This window comes from Corvus hawaiiensis, chromosome 13 (assembly GCF_020740725.1).
Source record: "Corvus hawaiiensis isolate bCorHaw1 chromosome 13, bCorHaw1.pri.cur, whole genome shotgun sequence".
Taxonomy (NCBI): Eukaryota; Metazoa; Chordata; class Aves; order Passeriformes; family Corvidae; genus Corvus; species Corvus hawaiiensis.
This window is the reverse complement of record NC_063225.1, coordinates 21737475-21759778: the sequence shown is the minus strand read 5'-3', so window position 1 is coordinate 21759778 and position 22304 is coordinate 21737475. Positions and strand designations below refer to the sequence as shown.

The window sequence follows — 22304 nt, the reverse complement described above, 5'->3', positions numbered from 1 at the left end:
TTGGCGGGCTGAGGCCAATGGCACTGCCGGGGCGGGGCCGGGCCGGGCCAGGCCGGGATGGCGCGGACCAAGGCGGCGCAGGGCGGCCGCGTCTTTCGCAAGGGTGCGGGGCCGCGGGGGTGGGGTGGGATGGGATGGGATGGGATGGGAATGGGAATGGGAATGGGAATGGGAAAGGGAAAGGGATGGGATGGGATGGGATGGGATGGGCGGCGGGCAGCGGGCAGGGCCGAGCCGGGTCCGAGTGCCGCGCTGACCCCGCGCTGTGCCCCTGTGTCCGCAGTGTTGGTCGCCCGCGCTCCCCGGAAGGCGCTGGGCTCCAGCAGCATCAGCGCGGGGCCGCCGCTGCCCAGCAGGAGAGGTGAGCGCGGCGGGGCTCGGCCCTTCCTCCTCCCTTCCTTCCCTCCCTCGCTATATCCTTCCTTTCTTCTTCCCTCTCTCTCTTTCCTTCCTCGTCCCTTCCCTCCCTCGCTATATCCTTCCTTTCTTCTTTACTTCCCTCTCTCTCTTTCCTTCCTCCTCCCTTCCTTCCCTCCCTCCTTCCCTCCCTCACTATATCCTTCCTTTCTTCTTTACTTCCCCCTCTCTCCTTCCTTCCTTCCTTCCCTCCTTCCCCCCCTCCCTCATTTCACCCCTCTCTTTCCCCCTCTTTTCCTCCCTCCTTTCTTCTTCACCTCCTTCCTTCCCCCCTCCCTCCCCAGCACTGACATCTCACCCCCGCAGGTGACAGGCGCCCTGTGGGGCTGAACCGGGTCTGTGTGAGGCCGGTGCCCACCTGGCAAAGGGGCATCAGCGACTTCCTGAAGCTCCCACCCAAGGACGACGGGGCACCTGACCGAGACACGCCCGGCACCAGCGGCCTGGAGTGGGTACTGGGGCAAGGGGAGGCACAAGTTGGGGAAGCAAGTTGTGATTATTTCTCCTCCATGGCTCTGTGAAACTCCAGTTTGTCTTTGAAGGAGCAAGCGACTGCTGAAAAGTTGGCAGTGTGTCTCCTGACCTGTGTATCCTCGTGGAAATGATGTTTCTCAGCAAAGTCTGGCAAAGTTTCCAGGGGCCTCGTGGAGGTTCCTGAAAATGGGTGGAGTAACTAGTAGTTGAGGCAAGTTCTCAGTACTCAGACATAACTTTGCCAGCAGAGCAAAGTTTTGGAAAAGCTTAGGAGACCACTAACAACTTCCATGTGCCAGAAATTGGACGGCTTTTCCAAGCTGAAACCTCAGAGATTAACCTGTGGGCTGTGCTACTGACTAAAAAGGCAGCAGTGTAAAATATTGTCTTACAGACACTCTGTTTTCCATAGAGAATTCTGGGTTGAACCTCCATTTCTCCACCAAATATAGATATTCCTAAACTGCCAGAGGGAGCCCATAAGAATCAGCCCCAAACTGTCCTGCAGGACAAGCAGACAAAGGCTTTTGAGTGCATCCCACCTGTTGGTGAAACAGAAAGCGTTTGCTGTAGCCCAGGAAAACCTTCATCCCTTTAATTTGGAGTTTGTTGGGCTGAGTAAGAACCAGGTGGTGAGAAGAGGATGCAGAGTGTCCCCATCCAAAACAATTTGCAGCTTCCCAGTGTGTTCTGGAAGCAGCAGGAACTGCACAAGCTTTTTGTTCCATAAGTTAGTCGGGTGGAAACTCGGGTGTGAGATGGAGTTACACAGCTTCCAAAGAAAGGTGTGGAACCTGTGTGTGGCCCTTGGGGTCCAGGACACACAGGGACCATCCAGGGATGTCTTGCTGTGGGATTGTTTGGAGGAAGTGTCTCTGCAGCTGCATCTGGGCTCCGAGCACATGGGATAAAGTAGCCCCTGTCAGTCCTGATGCCTCAAGGTGCTGGATGAGGCTAATTAAAGTCATTTGGGTCACATGGGCTTTGGGAAGAGGTCTTGGTTAGCCTTTCAAACCAGAGCTGGGTTCTGCTAATGCTTCTGAAATAATTCTCCTTACAGAGCTCGGCCCCTGCCACTGGATCCTGCTGAAGATGGAGAGTGCTTGGAGGAAGAGTAGATGTGATCTGACCTCAATTTTCATGTTAAAATGCTTTTCCTACTGGAGCTGGGTTTTGTACATTTCTATAGTTTTTTTACAATTTTTTTATGGCTTTCTTTCAGCTTTTGTACAAGACTAAAAGTCTGAGAGACAGCATGAACACTGGAGAAATTAATTACCTTTTACTATTTGGCACTTAATGTTCAGTGTAAAGCACTGGTTTAATGTTTGCTTGAGTTCTTTCTGCATGTTGGGCAGCTTTTGTCTTTCATCTTCTGACTGCCTTGTGCTCATCCAAGATTTGCATGATCGCAGTTGTTCTGTTTCTCAGAAGCAGATCCTCTTTTTTTTTAATAAACTGAGGCCTTCTGACCACAAACCTGTGTTGTGTCTTTATGGTAGTAAAAGCTGTAAATGAAGATTTCTTTGTCCAAAGATGGGAAACTGGATTTGGAAAGACACTGGAGAGGTGGGTGGGCAACTTCCTCTGATTAGAGGTGAAGCTTGATTAAAACAAACTGGTTCTTCTGAAGAATCAGAACTCTGAAAGCTGGGGGAGCAATAAATGGTTAAAATGAAATAAAACTCGTTATAGTGGCTGTTACAATGTTGTCACATAACTTTTGGGGTAATTCATAAGTAAAAAAGCAAGTGGGGCCTTGTGATGGGTCTTAATATCAGAGGTTCTGCTTCTGCTCAGGAGCTCCCTGAAAGATCAGGGTGCTGTTGAGCAGATGAAAAGGGGAATTTAGGAGGAGATTAAAATTTAAATTTAGCACATGAGGAGAGTTTAGCTCTCCAGCTCTTGTAGGCAGCCTGGTGGGGAAAGCGGTGAGTGCTGTAAAAACCTCCTCCCAAAAAGTCTATAGCTAAAAAGGAGAGTTGTTACAGAAAAGCAGTTCAAGTTTGAAGGAGAAGTAGCAATTGATTTCTCCTTAACAGAATTTTTTTAAAGATTATGTAAATTAAGGGGGGAAATCTGAACAAGCCACCAACTTCCTTGCCCTGACACCACACAACATCACAGTGACAGCTCCCACAGTGGTACTACTGGCAGCTCTTTCCTCTCCCTTTGACCTGCCAAACCAGCGTATCCTCAGTTCCATTTCTCCTCTAAAAATGCCTGGGAGACAGCAAAAACCTCTGGGCTCTGATCAGATCTGCTCATCACCTGCATCCCCTCAGCTGTTATCCATGCTCAGCTGCTCCATGAGGGCTGTGCAGCTGCCAGGTGGGAAGGGGGGAGGATGAGGAGCTGCTCCTGACAGTGAAATCCAGGCTGCTCATCAAAGAGCAATGGCTCGTGGAGACCTGGATCACAGATCCCAGAAGGGTTTGGGTTGGAAGGGACCTCAAAGCTCATCCCATTCCACCCCCTGCCATGGGCAGGGACACCTTCCACTAGCCCAGAGTGCTTCCAGTCCCATCTAACCTGGCCTTGGGCGCTGCCAGGGATCCAGGGGCAGCCACAGCTGCTCTGGGCACCCTGTGCCAGGGCCTCCCCACCCTCACAGGGAGGAACTTCTTCCCAGTAACTCATCTATCCCTGCCCTCTGGCAGTGGGAAGCCATTCCCCCTTGTCCTGGCACTCCAGGCCCTTGTAAATAGTCTCTCTCCATGTTTCTTGCCGGCTCCTTCAGGCACTGGAAGGCCACAATCAGGTCACCCTGAAGCTTCTCTTCTCCAGGCTGAACAATCCCAATTTTCCCAGCCTTTCCTGCCAGCAGAGCTGCTCCATCCTCTGAACATCTTGGTGCATCCTCTGGACTCTCTCCAACAGCTCCATGTCCTTCCTGTGCTGGATTGCTCTCACACATCATTAAACAGATAAAATCGGATGGAGCAGGAACACAGGAGGCTGCGGAGGGATGTGAGGTGCACCGAAGGAGCTTGGGATCAAATATGTGCCTCTGTGGTACACACCCACCCTGCCGGCAGCCTCAGGAAAGAGCAGCACTTGGTATTCAGGAGCAACTAAACTGCTTTTGCCTCTAATAAACAAATAAATGTGCTCCCTCTGCACAGATTAAATCCAAATGTTTACATCAGGAGCTGCAGTCTTAGAGCTGAGATTTTAACAGGAACAAAATGCAGGAGAAGGTGTTTACTGAGCTGCCTTCCTGCCCCCGTGGGAATACGGAAGGGTGACCTTCAAGCCACGCTCGCTGGGGCTGGAGCTGCTTTAGCTCCAGCTGTGCCCCTGCTGCTAATCTGTGAGTCTACAGAGAAACAGGAACAGCGCCCAGCTCTCCCGAAAATGAGGGGGAAAATCAGAAAGGGAGAGAGTGCTAAAGCTCAGGAGCTTCAGACAACCCAAAATAAAATTTATAGGTAAGACCAGACTTGTAGGAGGTTTTCATGTCCAAAAGCTTGCCTGGTTGTTTTTTTTGGTTTGTTTGGGTTTTTTTTTTCACAGCTGTTGTTGTTCCAATAAAAATCTCCTAAAAATGGCACTGTGTGGGTCTTAGAATGCTGAGGGAGCTGCACCTGTGCTGACACTTGCGCTGAAGGACTTCCATCAGTCTCAAGAAGTGCTTCAGTTCAACAACATAATTAATAGTGAAGTTTAACGTGGCAAAGAGGGGTCATGCACAGTGTTGAAAATTAATTTATGGATAAATTGTCTGCATCACTGTACTGGATGTAATGTTACATCACCTAACAGAGGTTTCCCCTGTGAAAGGGGATTTCTGCAGCCTTAGGGCAAGAGGTGTGGTCCAGAGAACCTCCTAGGAGGAACAATCAGCTGGAAATCCAATCAGTATTACTTTTATATCTTCAGAGTAATTTTCACTTCTGAGGTAATTTCTTGTAATTTTCAGAGATTATTCCATAATGATGGATGATATTTTGGTTAAGTCCATATGAACACCACAGCTCACAGACAGCCCCTGGCAGGGCCTAAAGGGGCTCCAGGAGAGCTGCAGAGGGACTGGGGACAAGGCATGGAGGGACAGGACACAGGGGATGGCTTCCCACTGCCAGAGGGCAGGGCTGGATGGGATATTGGGAAGGAATTCCTGGCTGTGAGGGTGGGCAGGCCCTGGCACAGGGTGCCCAGAGCAGCTGTGGCTGCCCCTGGATCCCTGGCAGTGCCCAAGGCCAGGCTGGACATTGGGGCTTGGAGCGGCCTGGGCTAGTGGAAGGTGTCTCTGCCCATGGCAGGGGGTGGATTGAGAGGAACTTAAAGATGTTTTCCAACCCAATCCAGCCTGTGCTTCCAACACTGTTAAACACCAGTACCCCGTGCTGACCGTAGGTGTCAGCAGCATCTTCAGCTACAAACGCTGGGCTGTGCCAGGGACCGGGCAAGGCTCCTTCTGCCTTGGACCAGTTTATTTAGGAAACGCGAAGAGAATATATAAATATATGGATGAGAGACTGGAGCTGCTCATTTCCTGAGAGTCTGTGTTATTTTGCCAGGTAAGGAAATGGCTTCAACAAAATCACCCACCGTGCCACCGGCTGAATCCCCGTGGCTTCCTCAAACCCAGCGGTGCTGCAGGGACAGGGGATGGGCAGTGAGGGCAACCCACTCCCCCCAGCAGATTTTATTCCCATCCCAACACGTGGAATTTTCTTCCAATAGTCCAAATTATTTTTCTGACCCCCGACCTTGAGAACATCACAGCCCTGAGAGCACAAATGAGCAACAAACTGTTCTCAGCTGAGCCCCCCATTCATGCCTGAAGGTTCAAAAGCTCCTTTTGACCCAGGCTGGGGCACCCACACTTTTCCCCAGGGGACATTGGATCACACCACAAATGAGAGCTCGGGATACACTGCTGGTACAACTGGACGTGTGTTTCAGCAGGAGCTCTTGGATGCTCCAAAAGCAGCTGCAAAGTGAGCACATGAAGTTTTTAGGAGAGAAGATGGAAGTGTTCAGGAAATAAGAATTCCTGAGGGTCTAATATGTTGAATTTTAAATCTTACGGGGCAAAATGATCTTTGGGCAAGAGAGAGTGATGGAACAGACGCCATCCTATCCCATCCCCATAGCCTCAGGCTTTTCCCTCTTCACACAGGGATAATTACAAATTGCTGCTGCTCCAGAGCACTTCTGAGCTTTTCCCGGCAGACCCCTTCTCCCCTCGTGTCCGGAACAGGACAGACGGCACAGTTCTGTTGGATTTAGCTGGAAGGAAGGATCTCCTGCTGCTGTCCCACAGCCGGGGCTGTGCAGGGGGGCAGCTGCTCGGCGGGGACAGCAGATGTCCGGGCCATGGAGATGCAGACGGAGGGGAGGGGAACAGGGCCATCAGCTGTCAGGCTGCCGACCTCTCACCCCACCACGGGAAATACAGCGACAAATCTCAGGGACCTCATCCCCAGATGAGGGGTTTTCATCGTTTTTTCTGATTTTCAAGGCTTTTCCTAAAAAATAATCTGTTGCCAGACCATGTCCAATTTACAGCCATGATTGTTGACTTCCCTCTCTTTGGGGTGCAGCCTCCCTGCTGCAGACACTGTGGTTTGGAGCTCAGGTGTTGCCTGCTTATGTTAAGGGAGTTACACTCGACTCCTTCTAGAGCATTATTAATTTCGGTAAATTCCAAAATGCATATTCCTGCTCTGGATTGAGTGGTTACAGGGCTGTTTCCATTGGAAGAGAGAAGGGTGAGACCCTGGTACCTTCTCGCTCTGAGCAGTCGCTCCTCTGCCCTCACCTCTCTGCCAAAACAGGCACTTTCAAGCTTTGTTTTTACTTTGGCTCTGTTTTCTCCCCCTCTGCACATTACCCAGAAGGATCTGAGGTCCGTGTCTGCAGGGTCCCCCCTGCCCACGCTGCTGTGTCGGGGTGGTGCCTCCCTGTGCCTGATCCTCAACAGGAGCTTCATTGTCCTTCCCGCTGCTCCGGACAAAGGGGAATTGTCCTGCCCACCAGCTCCAGCCGCCTTGCGGCCACAAGCCGCTTCATCCCGACCGGAGATGCAAGAAGAAAAGCAGGATGTTTCCTTTCTGTTCATAATAAGGCGTTTGGGAATCGGGCTGGAACCTCACCTGTCTGGGCTGAGGACGAGGAGGCAAGCAGAACCTCTGCTGGGGTGCTCCTCATCCCCCCCAAACGTTTTTGGGTCAGCTTTGACCCCCCCCTTCATCCAACACACAGGCTGGCGTTGGGATAAACTCCTAGGGGATTATCACAGGGCTAATGAGAATCCACACGTTGAACAGGATGTAGCAAAAGAACTACTTGGACTAAAACTGATGATAAATAATTTTGCAGAATTAAGATGCTCCTTGGGAGTGCCTAAAAAAAATGGGAGCCGAATTGCAAAAGTGCCTCTCCCTTTGATCAAAGATATTGTCAGTATTGTGATATCCACATTATTATTATTTTCCACAGATAATAGCACAAAGAATAAGCAAAATAAACTCATTCTGGAGCAGACAGGATGCTGCCAGGACAGGCTTTTCAGGTGGGTGGATTGAGACATTCTACTTTTGATATTGACAACACAAAAGGTTTGATAAGAAATATTAAGCCTTTATTAAACCTATACTGAGTCGGCCAACTGCACATACGTTTTAAAAGAGAAAGGAAAAAAATCTAAAGTGAAATATCCATTTTTATTAGAACTGGGCTTTGTTTTCAGGTTAATTATGGCACCAGGGAAAAATTTCCAAGCTCAGCCTCAGGATTACAAGGTAGTAAGGGAAATAAATAATTTTAATGCCTAAATTCTGGATCTGTACACATTTTCCGAGTGATATTTCCAAATAAGCCTGTGGTTCATCCTTGGTGGGGCCCATATGCTGGCAAGCTGTTACGTGTGTGGCTGGATAATGGGATTGTCCCCAGGCTGGAGGCCTGCCCACCAGGGAGGGAGGTTTTCCTCATGGTGTTTTTAACCATTTTCAAGGAATGAGCAACCTGGTCTGGTGGAAGGTGTCCCTGCCCATGGCAGGGGGGGAATGAGTTGGTCTTTAAGGTCCCTTCCAACCCAAAGCAGTCCGTGATTCCATGATTCTATGTCAGTTTAAAACATCTGTTTAAAACTGGAAAATGCCAAGTTTCACCAGAATCAGCCTGAGAACATCCAGGTGACAACCCCCGGGGGTTTCTGCCCCTCTTCCATAGAATCAAGGAATGGTTTGGGTTGGAAGGGACCACCCCAGTGGGTGCTGAACCTCAGAGGATGCTGAGCCCCAACAGGGTGCTGAGCTGAGCCCCAGAGGATGCAGAGCCCTGTCAGGTGCTGAGCCCAGGTTTGTGCTGAACTCTGGTGGGTGCTGAACCCTGGAGGATGCTGAGTCCCAATGGAGTGCCAAGCTGAGCCCTGGTGGGTGCTCAGCCCCAGAAGATGCCAAGCCCCGGCGGGTGCTGAGCACGGCTGATGTTGAGCCCCTGTGGGTGCTGAACTCCAGAGGATGCTGAGCACCGGTGGGTGCTGAGCCAGGTTTGTGCTGAGGCCGGCTGCTGCTGAGCACCGGTGGGTGCTGAGCCTGGTTGATGCTGAGCCCCGGCTGATGCTGAGCACCGGTGGGTGCTGAGCCTGGTTGATGCTGAGCACCGGTGGGTGCTGAGCCTGGTTGATGCTGAGCCCGGCTGACGCTGAGCCTGGTTGATGCTGAGCCCCGGCTGATGCTGAGCCTGGTTGATGCTGAGCCCGGCTGGTGCTGAGCGCCGGCTGACGCTGAGCCCCGGTTGATGCTGAACCCCAGCAGGTGCTGAGCCCCGGTTGATGCTGAGCCCGGCTGACGCTGAGCCCCGGTTGATGCTGAGCCCGGCTGACGCTGAGCCCCGGCTGTCGCTGAGCCCGGCTGACGCTGAGCCCCGGTTGATGCTGAGCCCGGCTGACGCTGAGCCCCGCCGGGAGCGGAGCCCCGGAGGATGCTGAGCCCCGCCGGGAGCGGAGCCCCGTGCCCGCTGTGCCGCCGCACTCCCCGCCCGCCGCCTCCTCCTGGCAACGCCACGCGGTTTCCAGGGCCCGCGGTGCCCCGGAAGCGGCGCGGGCGCGGCGCGGCCATAGGGCGGAGCCGCGCGGGGCGGTGCCGGCGCCGAGCGCTGCCGGGTCGGGCTGTGCCCGTCGAGCGCCGTGAGGGAGGAGCCGCGGCGGGCGCGGGGAGAGCAGCGGCGGCTCCGGCCCGGCCCAGCCCGGCCCGGCCCGCCCGGGGAGCGCAGCGCCGGCGGAGCAGGTACGGCCGCGGGGCGCGGGCGGCGGGGCCCGGGCGGGGGGCGGTTCTCGCGGCCCGCCCGCGGCGGAGGCTCCGCCGGGCTCGGCGCTCCAGCCCTCCCGGTGCGGCGGGAGCGGCTCCGGCCGACCGGGCGGAGGAGCCGCCGTGGGGCGGCCGAGGGGACCCCGCGGAGGGCGGCGGCGGCGGCGGCGGGCGGGGGTCGCAGCTCCCCCCGGGGCGTGGGCGAGGGGAACCGGGGCGGGTTCGGGGTGCTGGGCTGGTGCTGCCCGGCGGGGCGGAACGGCCGGATTTGGGTCGGGGGAACGTGGCAGCCCTCGCTGAGGGGCTGTCCCGGGAGTGCGGGGAAGGGACCTGCCGGGGAAGGAGCTTGGAGGTGCCTTGGGAACTGCCGAGCCTGGTGGTGTTCCCAGTCTAAGGAGGAGAAGTGTTCTGTGTAACAGGAGGTGTATCAGCAACTTATTTGTGTGAAGAAGTTATATATCCCCTCTGTGTCTGGGAAGTATTTCCATATGTTGTTTGGTACAGTGTGGAACTCTTAAGGTTTGGGGTTTGTTGTCTTGTCCAAGTCATAGAATCAGGATGGTTGGGGTTGGAAAGATCTTAAAGCTCATCTCATCCCGCCCCCTGCCATGGGCCGGGACACCTTTCAGTAGACCAGGCTGCTCCAAACCACGTCCAAGCTGGCCTTGGACACTTCGAGGATGGGGCAGCCTCAACTGCCTCAGGAGGGTGACATCTTCCCTTCCAAACGTTTCACTGCTGCCAACAGTCCCCTTTAGGCTTTTTCGACAGTGACTTCTCAGTTTGTGGGAAGTCTTCTGAGCAGAGCCCAAGCTCTGTTGAGCTGCCTCCCCTGCCCCGACTTCGTGTGACATTTTCTACCTTCCTCATTTCTGGGGGCTCACCCTGACCTGCCTAAAGTCCCACTGTCATGGGTGTGACCTCAGACTTGATTTTTTTTTTTTTTTTTTATCAGTGACCTAATGCCTGTCAGCTTGTGCAGCCACTCCCCAAGTTCTTCAGGACTTGCCTTTTCCTTCCCTCAGCTCCCCAGCTGCCGGCTGTGATTTACCCAGATAAACCACCTCTACATCCCTGGTTCGGTGCTTTGTTGGTAACTCAGTGTCTGCTGGGAGAGGATGATGGGTGAACTGGGAATCACGAGCTTTGTTTCTGTTGAGAAGCTCTTATCAAATATTAGCAGCATTTTCCCACAGACACATTCCAAAAAATACAAAGAGTGCCTTTGAGTTATGAGTTTGTGGAGATTCAGGCTGCAAAATCTGTGAAGGATTCCTCACTGCTTGCCAGTGGCTCAAGTTTTGGAAGCGCCTGGGTGGTGAAGTGTTACTGATGAGAGAATTTGGGTTTCGTGACATTGCTGTTGTAGAGGGATGCACACATTGGTTATTTCCACGTGAAGCTGGGCTCACACTGGAGCTCTTGGAGTCAGAGATGAGCTGGGGGTGCTGCCAATGATAAAAATCACCAGGAGCTCTTGTGCGGGAAAGGTGACCGCTGGCAAGGTGTGACCAGATAAGGAAAAAATTTAAACACTGTGGTGTGGAATAAAAAAAAAAAAATCATTCTTAGCAAAAAAACCCGCAGATGTACTTCGGAAGAGTGGAGGATGGAGGTGAGAGCTGCCAGGGAAATCTCAGCTTCCATGTTGAAGTTCTGGCCGCCGGTGTAGCGGCACCCCGGCACCGCTGATACTCCAGCCTTCTGGCAAAAATCTTGCCGACTCCAGTGAAATTTTAGACTATTGGCTTGATAAAATCAGGGCTTTATGCTCACACCTAAGCTTTTTTCAGATACAAGTGTTTCTTTAAACAGTTCCTACCCTGAAATCACTTTTTCTGGACTTGGCTGGTGCCTTTTTTATTTTTTAAGAACTGTTGGGTGGTGAGGAAGAGGAGGCGTAGCTCTCTGCTTTCCTCTGCAAGTCTATAACTCTGTGTTTTCAACTGCTGGCCAAAAGTCCTTGCAAGTTTGGGCCAATTTGGGCTCCTTGCTGTGTTCTGTGTAAGCGCAGTTTTCTGGCCATGAGGGCTGGAAATTCGCACTGGATTCTTACAATAAATTTATCCGTGGCTGGTACATACCTGCCTGTGTTTATGCCAGAGTTCCTTCCTGTAAATCAGCTCTTCTCTCCTTTGGTGCTTTCGGAAAGTTTGGCCTGAATGTTGGCTCCTTATTTTCAGAACCACACAGTCACTCTTTTCCATGTTCCGTGTCGCTCTCTTCACTGCACGTGTTTGCTCAAAGCTCATCCCCGCGGGGAGCGGGGCAGGGGAGGGCTCTCTGGGATGCTGTGCCGTGCCATGGAGGATTCCTTTGTGCTGGTATCCTTCATGTCTGAGACAGGTTGGTGGCTCACGGGTCATGGCAACAAGCTAATATCCTGTCTCTTTCTTTTTCCTTGGATTAAAGAGCTTTCCAGTTCGTAGAAGTGTTTCTTGTGAAGTCTGAAGTGTGTGACCTTGCCTCATTCCAGCCCATCTATCGTGCTCTTCCATAGGAGTTTTTTTCATGCTGTTCCAGTTCTCTGTACTGGTTTGCTGTGCCAGAGTCACCGGTGGAAAATATTCAGGCAGGCTCAGAGCTCCACTGTGAGGGGAGTTGTGAGCTGGGCAGGATCCTGAGTCCATCCTAGTCCACAGCCACTTGCTTCTTTCCCTCCCCTGACACTGCCCCCTTTTCCAGCTCTTTGGAAGCAATCAGCCACTGTGTATTTTCAGGTTAACAGATGAAATCCTGTGTAATGCCTTAAAAAGTGCTACCAGATGAGACCAGGAATCCATCTGGCCTGGTATCCTGCTCACTGGTAACCAGGAGCAGATGCTTGGGGAGGGGAGAACACAAACACGGCAGATCTAATCCAGGGAAATAGCACTTTATTTTTCTCTCTCCGGCAGTTCATGACCTGCCTGAGCCAGGTGTTGAATTTAGGAGACTTCACACTTCTCTTCATGATATTCGTGATTTTAGGAAAATACTTCTTCCATTCCTAGTAGTCTCTTGGCTGAATTGTCCTCATATATTTAGACTTTCTGTGGCTCTTCTTGTTTTTCATGTCATTGCCAGCTCTGCTCCAGCCTCCTTGAGACAGGTAAGGCACGAGGGGTGGGGCACAGGACGACAGGGGATGTTGACAGAGGTGCTGGGTGATATTTATGGTGCAGGTTCCTCTTCAGTGGTATTTTAGAGGTATTTTATCCTATATTATTGTCTCTGTAATTACAGATGTTGTGCTTGTTCATTAGTGATCTTAAACCCATGGAGCCATGGTTTTTGTGGAATACTCTGCTGTAGTCCTGCTTCCTATGGTTAGCCTGAGTTCAGTCTGTGGTGTTTCTTGAAGTTGACGTTAGGGTGGTTGTTCCTGATGTGCTGCGCTGTGAATTGTATCACCCACTCAGATCACGAGATTTTACTGCAATTCCTTGGAGTCATGGCTCTTATTTACTTCTCATCCTGAATTATTCAGAGTAGCAAATGTTGTCATCTTAGTAACATGGCTCGGTGTCGTTGAGCAGAATCCTTTGGTGAGTCCCTTCTGCTGCAAAAGGGACCAGTGATACGTTCTTCCCCCTTCCTTACCCTTCTTTACCAGTTATTTATGTACACGTTATTTATGTACATGTACATTTTCCTTTTATCCTGTAGGGCTTTTCTCTCTAGAGAAGTTTGATGGATTCTGCCATGTAGCATTGCTTTTTTCAATGGAGTATATCAGCTGCTTTTCCCTTGTTGATGTGCTCTGTCCACTGCAAAAGGAAGAAGGAAAAGGGTGAAAAAAGACAGCAGCCCCTGACTGCTGAGACACAGCTTCATTTTGTACAATATAATTAGCCCTGCAGCAATTTAGGCTGGTCTTTGGGCCAGCTCTGGTTTGCCCAGCATGGCTGGGGTTGCCCAGATGCTGCTGCATTGTTCTGTGAAAGCTGGGCCAAGAGACTTTCAGGTACCAGCTTTAACCAATAACTTCCCCATCTCCTCCTGTGTGACTTTGGGGTAAAGTGAGGCTGTTGCTGTCACCTCATCATCCTTTGCCACCAAAAGCCTGATTTCTGGGGTCAAGCGGGGAGGGAGGAGATGGCCAAGCTCAGCACAGCGCGTGTAAAACACAATTTTAATTTTTGGGAGACATTGTCTGATGATTCATTAACACAATAATAGATCCTGTGGCTTCTAGCCTTTTTTTTCTTACTAAAAGCTTGTAAATTTAGATTTTGGTTCGTTCTTGGACATTTAGCCTTGCTGTACAGATGGGTTGGCTTTGATTACTTGGTACGATCACACCATAGGGCTCACACCAATATTCCAACTGCCATCCAAGGTGAAGGCAGGAATTAGTTTTGATTCGATGTTAAGATGAAATTCTTTACTGTGAGGGTGGTGAGGCCCTGGCACAGGTTTCCCAGAGCAGCTGTGGCTGCCCCATTCCCTGGAAGTGTTCCAGGCCAGGTTGGACAGGGCTTGGAGCACCCTGGGCTAGTGGCAGGTGTCCCTGCCCATGGCAGGGGGTGGAACTGGATGAGCTTTAAGGTCCCTTCCCATCCAAGCATTCCATGGTTCTATGAGTTTCTGCTTCTCTCATCCACCCCTGGAGAGGAATCACTTTTTGCTGTTTAAGAACCAGTGTCACACTGACCTGGCATTTGCTCTGGTGACACGGAGGCACGTGGAGCCTGGCTAACGCCGGCTGCTGGCAGTGTGACGGCTGCTGTCGCTGCTCCGGTGTCTGAGGCTCTGGTTTTCTGGCTTAAACTTGGAATTCTGTTTTACAGAGGATTTCTTGCTGACACAAAAAACTTGAATTGCTCAAATAGTGGTGTCAGCTTTGGTCCTCTAAATGTTTGCTTAGTCCTTGTGGTTTTTTTTAATGTCCAGTGGCTCCTCTACTTTCCACTGTGTTTTGAATTTGAGTGGTTTTGCTATGTCCACTTGCAAACCAGACATTTGAGTTTTTCCATCATACTTTTAGACTTCCAGCGTTTGTGAACAAACACACCTGATCCTTGGTTTTGTCTTTCCATCTGACTTGTACTGTGTTGATTTTTTTCTAGCTGTGGATTTTCACATGGCTAATTCTCGTCCCATCTGTAGGAGTTCTTGAGGAGATGAGGTTCTTATGAATCACCTTTCCTCCCCCCCCCCCCCCCCGCCAAACTGCATCCTCCTCAAATATACTCTTCTCTGGATCTACTGGCTTTCTCTACTCCTCTTCTGCAGGGTGAGAGGAGCCTTTGATTGTGATTGCAGGGGCCACTGTCGTGGTGCTGTTCTGATCCATTCAGTCCTTGTTCTTGTACAGGCTTCTAGTTGTCCCAAAACCTTCTCAGATCCTAATGAATCCAAGCCTGAGTGTGGGAGCCGTTCTTTGAGGTGCTGTCACACAGCTCTTTCACATTGCCTTCCTATTCTCAGCCTGAATTTTGCCTCCGGACAGCTTCCCTCCATGCCTTCCTGGCTGTACCCTTGCAGCCAAGGGCCTGGAGGGACAGGACAAGGGGGAATGGCTTCCCACTGCCAGAGGGCAGGGATAGATGAGTTACTGGGAAGAAGTTCCTCCCTGTGAGGGTGGGGAGGCCCTGGCACAGGGTGCCCAGAGCAGCTGTGGCTGCCCCTGGATCCCTGGCAGTGTCCAAGGCCAGGTTGGATGGGGCTTGGAGCAGCCTGGGACAGTGGAAGGTGTCCCTGCCCATGGCAGAGGGGTTGAATGGGATGGGCTTAAGATCCTTCCAACCCAACCCATTCTGGGATTCTGTGAAGTCTCAGAACTGTTGTACCTACTTCATCTCTGTGTTCCACATTAACACCCTCCACTCCCCGACCTTTGATTTTTGCTTGAGGGAGTCGGTATTTGAACTCCTTGTTAAATGGCCCATTTGATTTCTGGCTCATCAGACACTCCCTACTTTTTAAACAACCCCTTTTTTTTTTCTAGAAATGAGCAAAAGCAACAATGAAACTCAGTTGGGGTGAAATTACCACCATTTTCTCCTGGCTTTTCATATGTTCTTCCTTATTGTCGGATCCATTTGGAGCAGCCCATCTCCTGCAATGGATAGGTGTCTCTTACCTGTCTCAATCTTCTGGTTTGCTTTGCTCATCTGTGAGCAAATCTCTTCTGGAGAGCAGCTTAATAGCGTGAAGAGTTGACAGTGATTCCACCCTCAAGATCAGCCTGACAGTTTCTGTGTTGTGGAAGACAATTGAATAGCTTGGATTTGCTACTCTGAGCATTTAATGCAGGAATTGGGGATATTCACTGGGGAGATGGGAAAACTGTTTTCCTGTCTGCCTCTGCTCTCCTGCTCCCTTTTTTTTTTTCTTTTTTCTTCTTATAATTATATTATGACATTCCTTTAGGCTGGGAATATTGTGGCTGTTTACAAAGATGTGAAGGTTTCTCTGCAGTTCCAAATCTTTTTCCTGAAGCCATCATGTCTCTGTAGCTCTCTAAGATGAGTTGGCCACGTTATGTGGGGTACATTAGAGGAGCCACATCATTTATTAAATATCCTGAGTAGCTGCTGTCCTATATACGTGTTTTAATGTCTCGGGATAAAGCCTGGGGAGTTCATGCAGTCTGTGTTGAGGTTAAGAAAACTCTGGAATACCTGCTTCCTATAGAGCTGCTCCTTTTTCCCAGCCCACAAGGAATCGCTGTGCATCAGTGCCAAAGGTAGTTAAATGAAGTTGTAGGAGAAACCTATTTGAACTGTGTGAAACCAACCTGTCTGATGTGTTTCCTGGAGCTATTTACTTTATGCTGGAAAACACAGTCACTTCCATGGTACCAATTTGCTGCAGAGCTCAGTTCAGGATTTAACCCCTACTGTGCCCTGGGCCGATCCCCCAGTGTGGGCAGCAGGGGAGGGGGGATTCTGCCCCTCTGCCCCACTCAGGTGAGCCCCCACCTGCAGAGCCACCTCCAGACATGGGGTCCTGACATCAGAAGGACCTGGAGCTGCTGGAGAGAATCCAGAGGAGGCCCCGGAGCTGCTCGAGGGCTGGAGCCCCTCTGCCCTGGAGCCAGGCTGGGAGAGCTGGGGGTGCTCCCCTGGAGAAGAGAAGGATCCAGGGAGAGCTCAGAGCCCCTTGCAGGGCCTAAAGGGGCTCCAGGAGAGCTGGAGAGGGACTGGGGACAAGGGATGGAGGCACTTTGGACAAGGGGGAAAGGCTTCAAACTGCCGGAGGGCAGGGATAGATTTGATACTGGGAAGAAATTCTTCCCTGTGAGGGTGGTGAGGCCCTGGCACAGGTATCATCTTTCTTGTAGAAATAAGCCAAACTCAGTGTTCCTTTGTTTTGCACATTCATTTCTGAGTTACAAGTCAGAGGATAGATTCAGATCGTTTCAGTTGTCATCCTTCACATTCATGGAGGGCTCACAACAGGGAGAACAAACACAGGAAATCTGTCTGCATCTGCCTAGTCTTGCTCTCAGCCAGGAGGGATGTATAAATTGACCATAGACTCATTGACTTGTTCAGGTTGGGATGGCCTTTAAGATCATTGAGCCCAACCATTAACGTTACGTCTCTTAGCTAAAATCCTTTAGGTGGGTTTTGGAAGAGCAGCAATTTGAAGCCTCTCAGACTTGCTGGATCTTCAAGCTTTCATTCCTCATCACTCAAAATTCCTTCCAGATCTGACTGCTGTTTGTTTGGGTCTATTACAGCAAATGAGAGGAAGTTCTCTAAAATACAACTTTAATATTGTTCATTGACAGTGGCAATTCTGCCGAGTGTAATGGAAGGGTTTGACTCTTCTCAAGACTGGAACAAGCTGCTTCATTGTGCAGCAATCCCATCCCGCCTGATCTTGGCTGTCCTTAGTTACCTTGTAACTGTCTTCCTTTGTAATACACAAGGCCAGTTTAGTTTCTGCAGCTTGTTTTTATTTCCTAGATCTTAGAAGAACAAGTTTCAATGAGCAAATGAAACTTAAGAACCTTTAACGTCTTATTTTAATGAAGCAGAGGCCACAGGCTTTGTAGTTGTCTCTTTTCAAGTCCGGGTTAGACTTCAAAGGTCTTGCCTTCAGGAGTTTCACACTGACTCGTTCTTGCTGTCGCTTTTTGGCAGGTCACAGCACTCCGGTGTGTGCTGGGGGAGAGACTGGGGCAGCACGTGCTTTAAGTAACTTAGATGGAAAGAAACACTTCCAGCATACCTACTGTGTGTCATTCTTCCAGCTAGTGAGGTTCTTGAAAGTGTCCAAGGCCAGGTTGGATGGGGCTTGGAGCAACCTGGCCTAGTGGAAGGTGTCCCTGCCCATGGCAGGAGGTGGAACAAGGTGATCTTTAATGGCCATTCCAATCCAAATCAGTCTATGATTTTATAGTTCTTCCCCACCCTGAATAATTTTCACTCCCTGGTTGCTCTCACATTTTTCTAGCCATGGCCTATCTCAGCTGGCTTGCCTTCACTGCCAGGTTGGATGCTTCGGAGGCCCTCGGGTTCTCAAAATGATCATCCTGCAGCTGACATCAGGCCTGTAGCCACTTTGGCATCTGATACTGCTTCCCAGCTGTCCTCTGTTTGGAAAGGTTTTGACAGGTTTCCTGCTCTGAAGCAGCTCTGTGCAGTGTTGGCAGCGCTGAGGCTTCAGTTTGACTTGTGATAGATGCAACACCAGTGTGGTAAATCATCGCTGGGCTGTGCTTTGCGTCTCTGGGGGGAATATCTCTGCTCAGATCCCTGGTATTCTGTGATTAAAATCCGAAACTGATATTAGGCTCCAAAGCAATTCACAGCCCTTTGTTTTTGTGTGGATTTGCTGGGTACAGCACTGGTACTTAGTGTTTTTTATCCTTTCTAAATGTTAGGAGTTACTGCACGTGCCAAAATGCCTTTGCCTTGTCAAGATCCACAACTGGGAGTGGGATGTTTTGGAACCACTTGTTCTGTTCTTCCTGGTTCTTCAACTTTAAGGAGACAATGAGATTGAAGGCAGGGGTTTGGGGGGAACTTGGCTGCTGTGGTGATAGCTACAGGTTTTGGCTGGGGCACCTGGGGGTCATGGCATCCTCTTGGCTGGGGCCACTGCAGGGGCAGGTTTGGTAAGAGCAGCGATGTGCAGGGTGACTGTTGGATGTTCAGGGAGCCTTCTGTGTCACCATCTGTTTGCAGAGGCATCAGGGGATGGAGCGTGACTTCAGATGCCTTTTGGACCGTAGACACTCAACATTTAATGTGAGAAACCTTGTGCCTGGTGTGGTCATCTTAGTAATCCTGGCTTTGTGTTCTTGAGCTAATGCTTCTGTTTGGGTTTCTGGCACCAAAACAGGTTCTTGAGCATCTCTGAAGGCCTGTGGGGCTGAGGCAGATAGTTCAGAAATTCCCCAGTGGTGTCCTGAAACTAGATTTTTTAACTTGTTTTTTCCTATGGGTAGATTCTTGCAGTGATCCTGGACATCAAACCTCAGTTGAGTGCTGTGGTCCTTCCATGGGCTCGTGGTTGATACTGATCCTGAGACCTAACACAGTTGAAGCAGCTGAGTCACCCCTGCCTTTTTGGCTTGGAAAATTATTAAATGTTAGACAAAGCTGTTGGCTTTTGGTAACCTGGGGCTCGTCTTCACAAACTGTTCAATCAGCCTCTGCTAACATTTACAAAACCTTGGAATAATCCCCGAGTTCCTGTCGATCCACTCTTGTGTAGCTGTTAGAACTGTAGTGTGAGGTGTGGTAGAGGAGGAAATGTGCTTGCTAAGGAGGTGTTCTAAAATACATTTGTGCTGAAACCCCATCTGTTAAATCTTCTTGAGCTCCTCCTGCCGACTCTGAATGTAGTAGTGTACACATTGGAGCAAAGCAGCCCAAACAGGACTGCCGTGTCCTGGTGCCGAGTTTGTGGGGTTCTCAGAGACATCTCCTCTTTGATGGACGGGGTTTGGGCTCCCCATTAATAGCTTCTAGATCATTCAGAATTAAATGGAGTCGATCTTCCATGGGATTTACCCTGGGACCAGTGCTCCACACCAGTATCCAAGCTTCCCACAACTAACAGACTTGCCTGAGGCACAGGTGGCTAAATTTAGTCTTCCAGCGAGCTTGGTGTGACCTTGTGCTGCAAGGACTTTTTCTGCTTGTGTCTCTCTCAACACGTAAACGCCGCTTTTGTGTGGTGGACGGAGTTTTGAGGCTCGACAATGCCAAGCAGCTTTTAGTGTTTGTCACTGACCAGCGCTTCCAGTGTGGCTGTTAGCAGGAATTAATTCCAGATCTGAGTGCAGTGCGAAAGGTCCACGAGTGATCTACAGGTACAAAGCCATCCTCACTGGTGGGTATTAGGGCTTCAAAGGAGACAGACATGATGTGGTGTGTAGAGCAGATTACTTACTAACAAACATTTCTAATTGACAGCTACGCTGAAGATTAGGGCTTGAAAGGAGAAGTTGAATCAAAGCAACTTCATACAGATGCAATTTCCGAACTGTGGGAAAGGTAATGTTTGCCTTCAAGGTAACATGAAGCTTATCTGTGCAAAATAGCACTTTACTTCAGCTTCTGGGAGAAGTTTGTAGTGTGTGTGAGATGGTGCACAGAGGTGGCCAGTTCTGGCATCTGCTTCCTTGCGTGGGTTTGCCTCCTTGTGTGAAGTGAGACATCCTCCATGTTCAACTTTGGCAACTTCTCATTGAAGCTGCTTCTAATTAAATACATAATTCAACCTATGAGCATAATGAAGAAGATGCCTTCAGTGTGTACTCAGGCTTCTGGAGCTCTTCTGCCATCCTCCAAAAATGCCAGACTCCTCTGAAGTTGGCAACATGCTGCCAGCTGAATGGGAGAAGTTGCTGGGGAGTTGAACAGGATTTTCAGGTGTCTGCCACGCTGTTCAGGAGCACAGCGAGTGGTGTGGGTTTTTTGCCTTGTGAAAGAAACTCTTTTGCAGGTGACTGGGCAAAACCCTTTTGGTTGGCATGGGCATGGCTTGGAGCTGCTGGGACTCATCTCCCTGGTGTTGACTTGGTTGTTGTTGGCGTGCTGGTCTCTTGCTTGCTACAGATAGAACATATGGGGTTTTTTTTCGGAAGGCTGAAATACTAATCTGATTAAGAATTAGGGTTGCTGAGTGATACACTGAGTGAACTGCAGTGGGTGAGTGTGTGACTACTCCTATTGTGTTGTGCATTTCTGGTCATTGCATCTTCACCAGGGTTGGGAAACATATGGGGAAGGGAAATAGAGTTGAAGGCAGATGAGCAGCTGCCTATCCTGGGGAGTCTGAAATGCCTGAGACTCTTAGGATTGGGAGGATCTCTTAAAAAAGCAGGCAGCAAACTTCTGAATGTTGTTCTGGGGCTGTGTAGAAGCTGCTGGTTTAGGAGGTTGGACAAACAAAAAAAAGTGTTTGGACAAACCCAGGATCAGCATGTCCATAAAATGAGTGCTGGTAGGACTGGGCAGTTGAGTCCATCCCAACATCTGTAATCCAGCGGTGGCAGATCCTGGAGCAGCCTGCAGAAGTTTGCTGCTCCCTGGATCATCCTCAATTGTTGTGGACAGAACTGACACAAGTGTTCTGCTGCTATTAATCCCACCTTTATGAACCTCCTGCCTTTCCAGAATCCTGGGGCAGCATGAGGAGGTGGTATTTCTGAAGAGCTCTGGAGGATGCCTTAGGGATTCTTACAGGAGGGGAAATCTCCAGCTGTTTCCAGGATACTGTCCATACCTACAGGGCTCCCCTGCTGTGCTGTTCAAAGGAGATTTGCTGTACAATGTACTGTGGCTTATGAGTAAAAACATTCCAGGGGGGATAGGTAGAAACGGAAAGGAGGGAAATAAAATCAGAAATTAGGGATGAAGAAAGGAATTGAACATAAAGTTCTTGGTCCCTTTAAAAGGGAAAAATTCTTGAAATTCCACCTTTCTGTGCAGAAAGTGGGAGGAGGTGGTCATAATGCCTCTCTTCAGCTTTCCCAGTGTGGGATCCAGCAGGCAGCTGGGCTGGCAATCAGCTGCTGGCCCAGAATGGGGCAGGGACAGCCGGGAGTGAAGCAGCACATGTTGATGTCCTACTGTGTGTCATACTAATTACATGCAGTGTATATACACGTAGGGATGATCCCGATGTGTCCCTGGGGCTGTTTTGCTTGTGTGCGTGTCATGGCTGACCAACCGTGGGTTGCTTTTTTAGCTTCCTGCTCTGTGCCTGCTAAAAATCTAGTTTTAATCAGACTGACCTGTTAAACCAGTGATTTTAAGCACGGATGAGGAGCCATTAATGTAGTTTCATACCTAAACATGAAACTTGGTATTTCAATACTTTCCCTGGGATTGAAACGTCCTGTTGTGGAATGTTCACAGCTTGAAGGCTTGTTTGTTACCTCCGCAGAGATACCTGCTGTGCCCAAAAGGGGAGATTTTGTCCTGCCTTTCCCATATACTGCTCGTCAAACCTGTTCCTGAGCTGCTCTGAGTTTCTAACCTGGCACAGAGCTCTCCAGGTATTGTTGGGTCGGTTTTCTCCTGTTGCTGTAATTAGTTAGCCTTGCTCAGCAGTGGGTCTGATAAGGGGAGAAAAACTACCAGGAATTCCTGCTGGGGGTTCCTGCAACTCTTTGGTTGCTCCATGTTACGAAGAGCACATGTTAAGTTTTCCTTCAGAGATGCTGTTTCATCCTGGTGTCAATTCTAGACTGCCAACATCTTCCCAACCTTTGGGGCACATGTGGGGTTCACACATGGCAGAGGAGAACCAGAAGCAGCAAAAAACCTGAGGTCTCTTAAAACTCTTGAGGAGCAGCAGAGGCCCTGAGGAATGGAGACTACTCAGCTTAATTTAGTGTTGCTCCCTCTGTTTAGAGAGCTGTGGTGTCACCTGAGCATGTGATGAACTTTCTGAATCTCTCGAGTAGGGAAAAAGGATTTTAAATATCTGCATTTGGGTTACTGACTTGTGCTTTGGTCTGAGGAGGGGTATGAGCTGAGCTGGCTGTTTGAAAGAGCATTAAATCAAGAGTCTGTTAATGATTGAGTAAGCCCATGTAGTAAGGGGGAAATGTGGAGCAAATCATTGTTGCTGCTCAGGTTAGGAGCAGCGAGTGCTCCAACAGCTCTGTTATCCTTTCTTCAAAAGAACATGAAGAACTGAAGCAGTTCACCTTCAGATGTGAATCAAAGGGATCTTGGAAGAAAACTCCTT

The 22304-nt window shown here is 50.1% G+C and overlaps 2 protein-coding genes across 5 annotated transcripts in view; both read left to right on the top strand.

Annotated features, from left to right (window-relative positions):
- The first annotated feature begins 12 nt into the window (after positions 1-12).
- Positions 13-2370, top strand: PCLAF (PCNA clamp associated factor). Its single transcript, XM_048318317.1, has 4 exons — positions 13-103; positions 284-361; positions 724-865; positions 1952-2370. Exons 1-4 carry the CDS (start codon positions 58-60, stop codon positions 2007-2009), a joined length of 324 nt encoding a protein of 107 aa, XP_048174274.1. The 5' UTR covers positions 13-57; the 3' UTR covers positions 2010-2370.
- Positions 2371-9065: 6695 nt separating this feature from the next.
- CSNK1G1 (casein kinase 1 gamma 1) overlaps positions 9066-22304 on the top strand; it is a 105608-nt gene continuing 92369 nt past the window's right edge. For 3 of the 4 annotated variants that reach the window (XM_048317720.1, XM_048317722.1, XM_048317719.1), the window contains exon 1: positions 9066-9134. The gene's annotated coding sequence lies outside the window, so the exon portion shown is untranslated. The remainder of the gene's footprint in view (positions 9135-22304) is intronic. The other variant, XM_048317721.1, reaches the window with a different exon arrangement.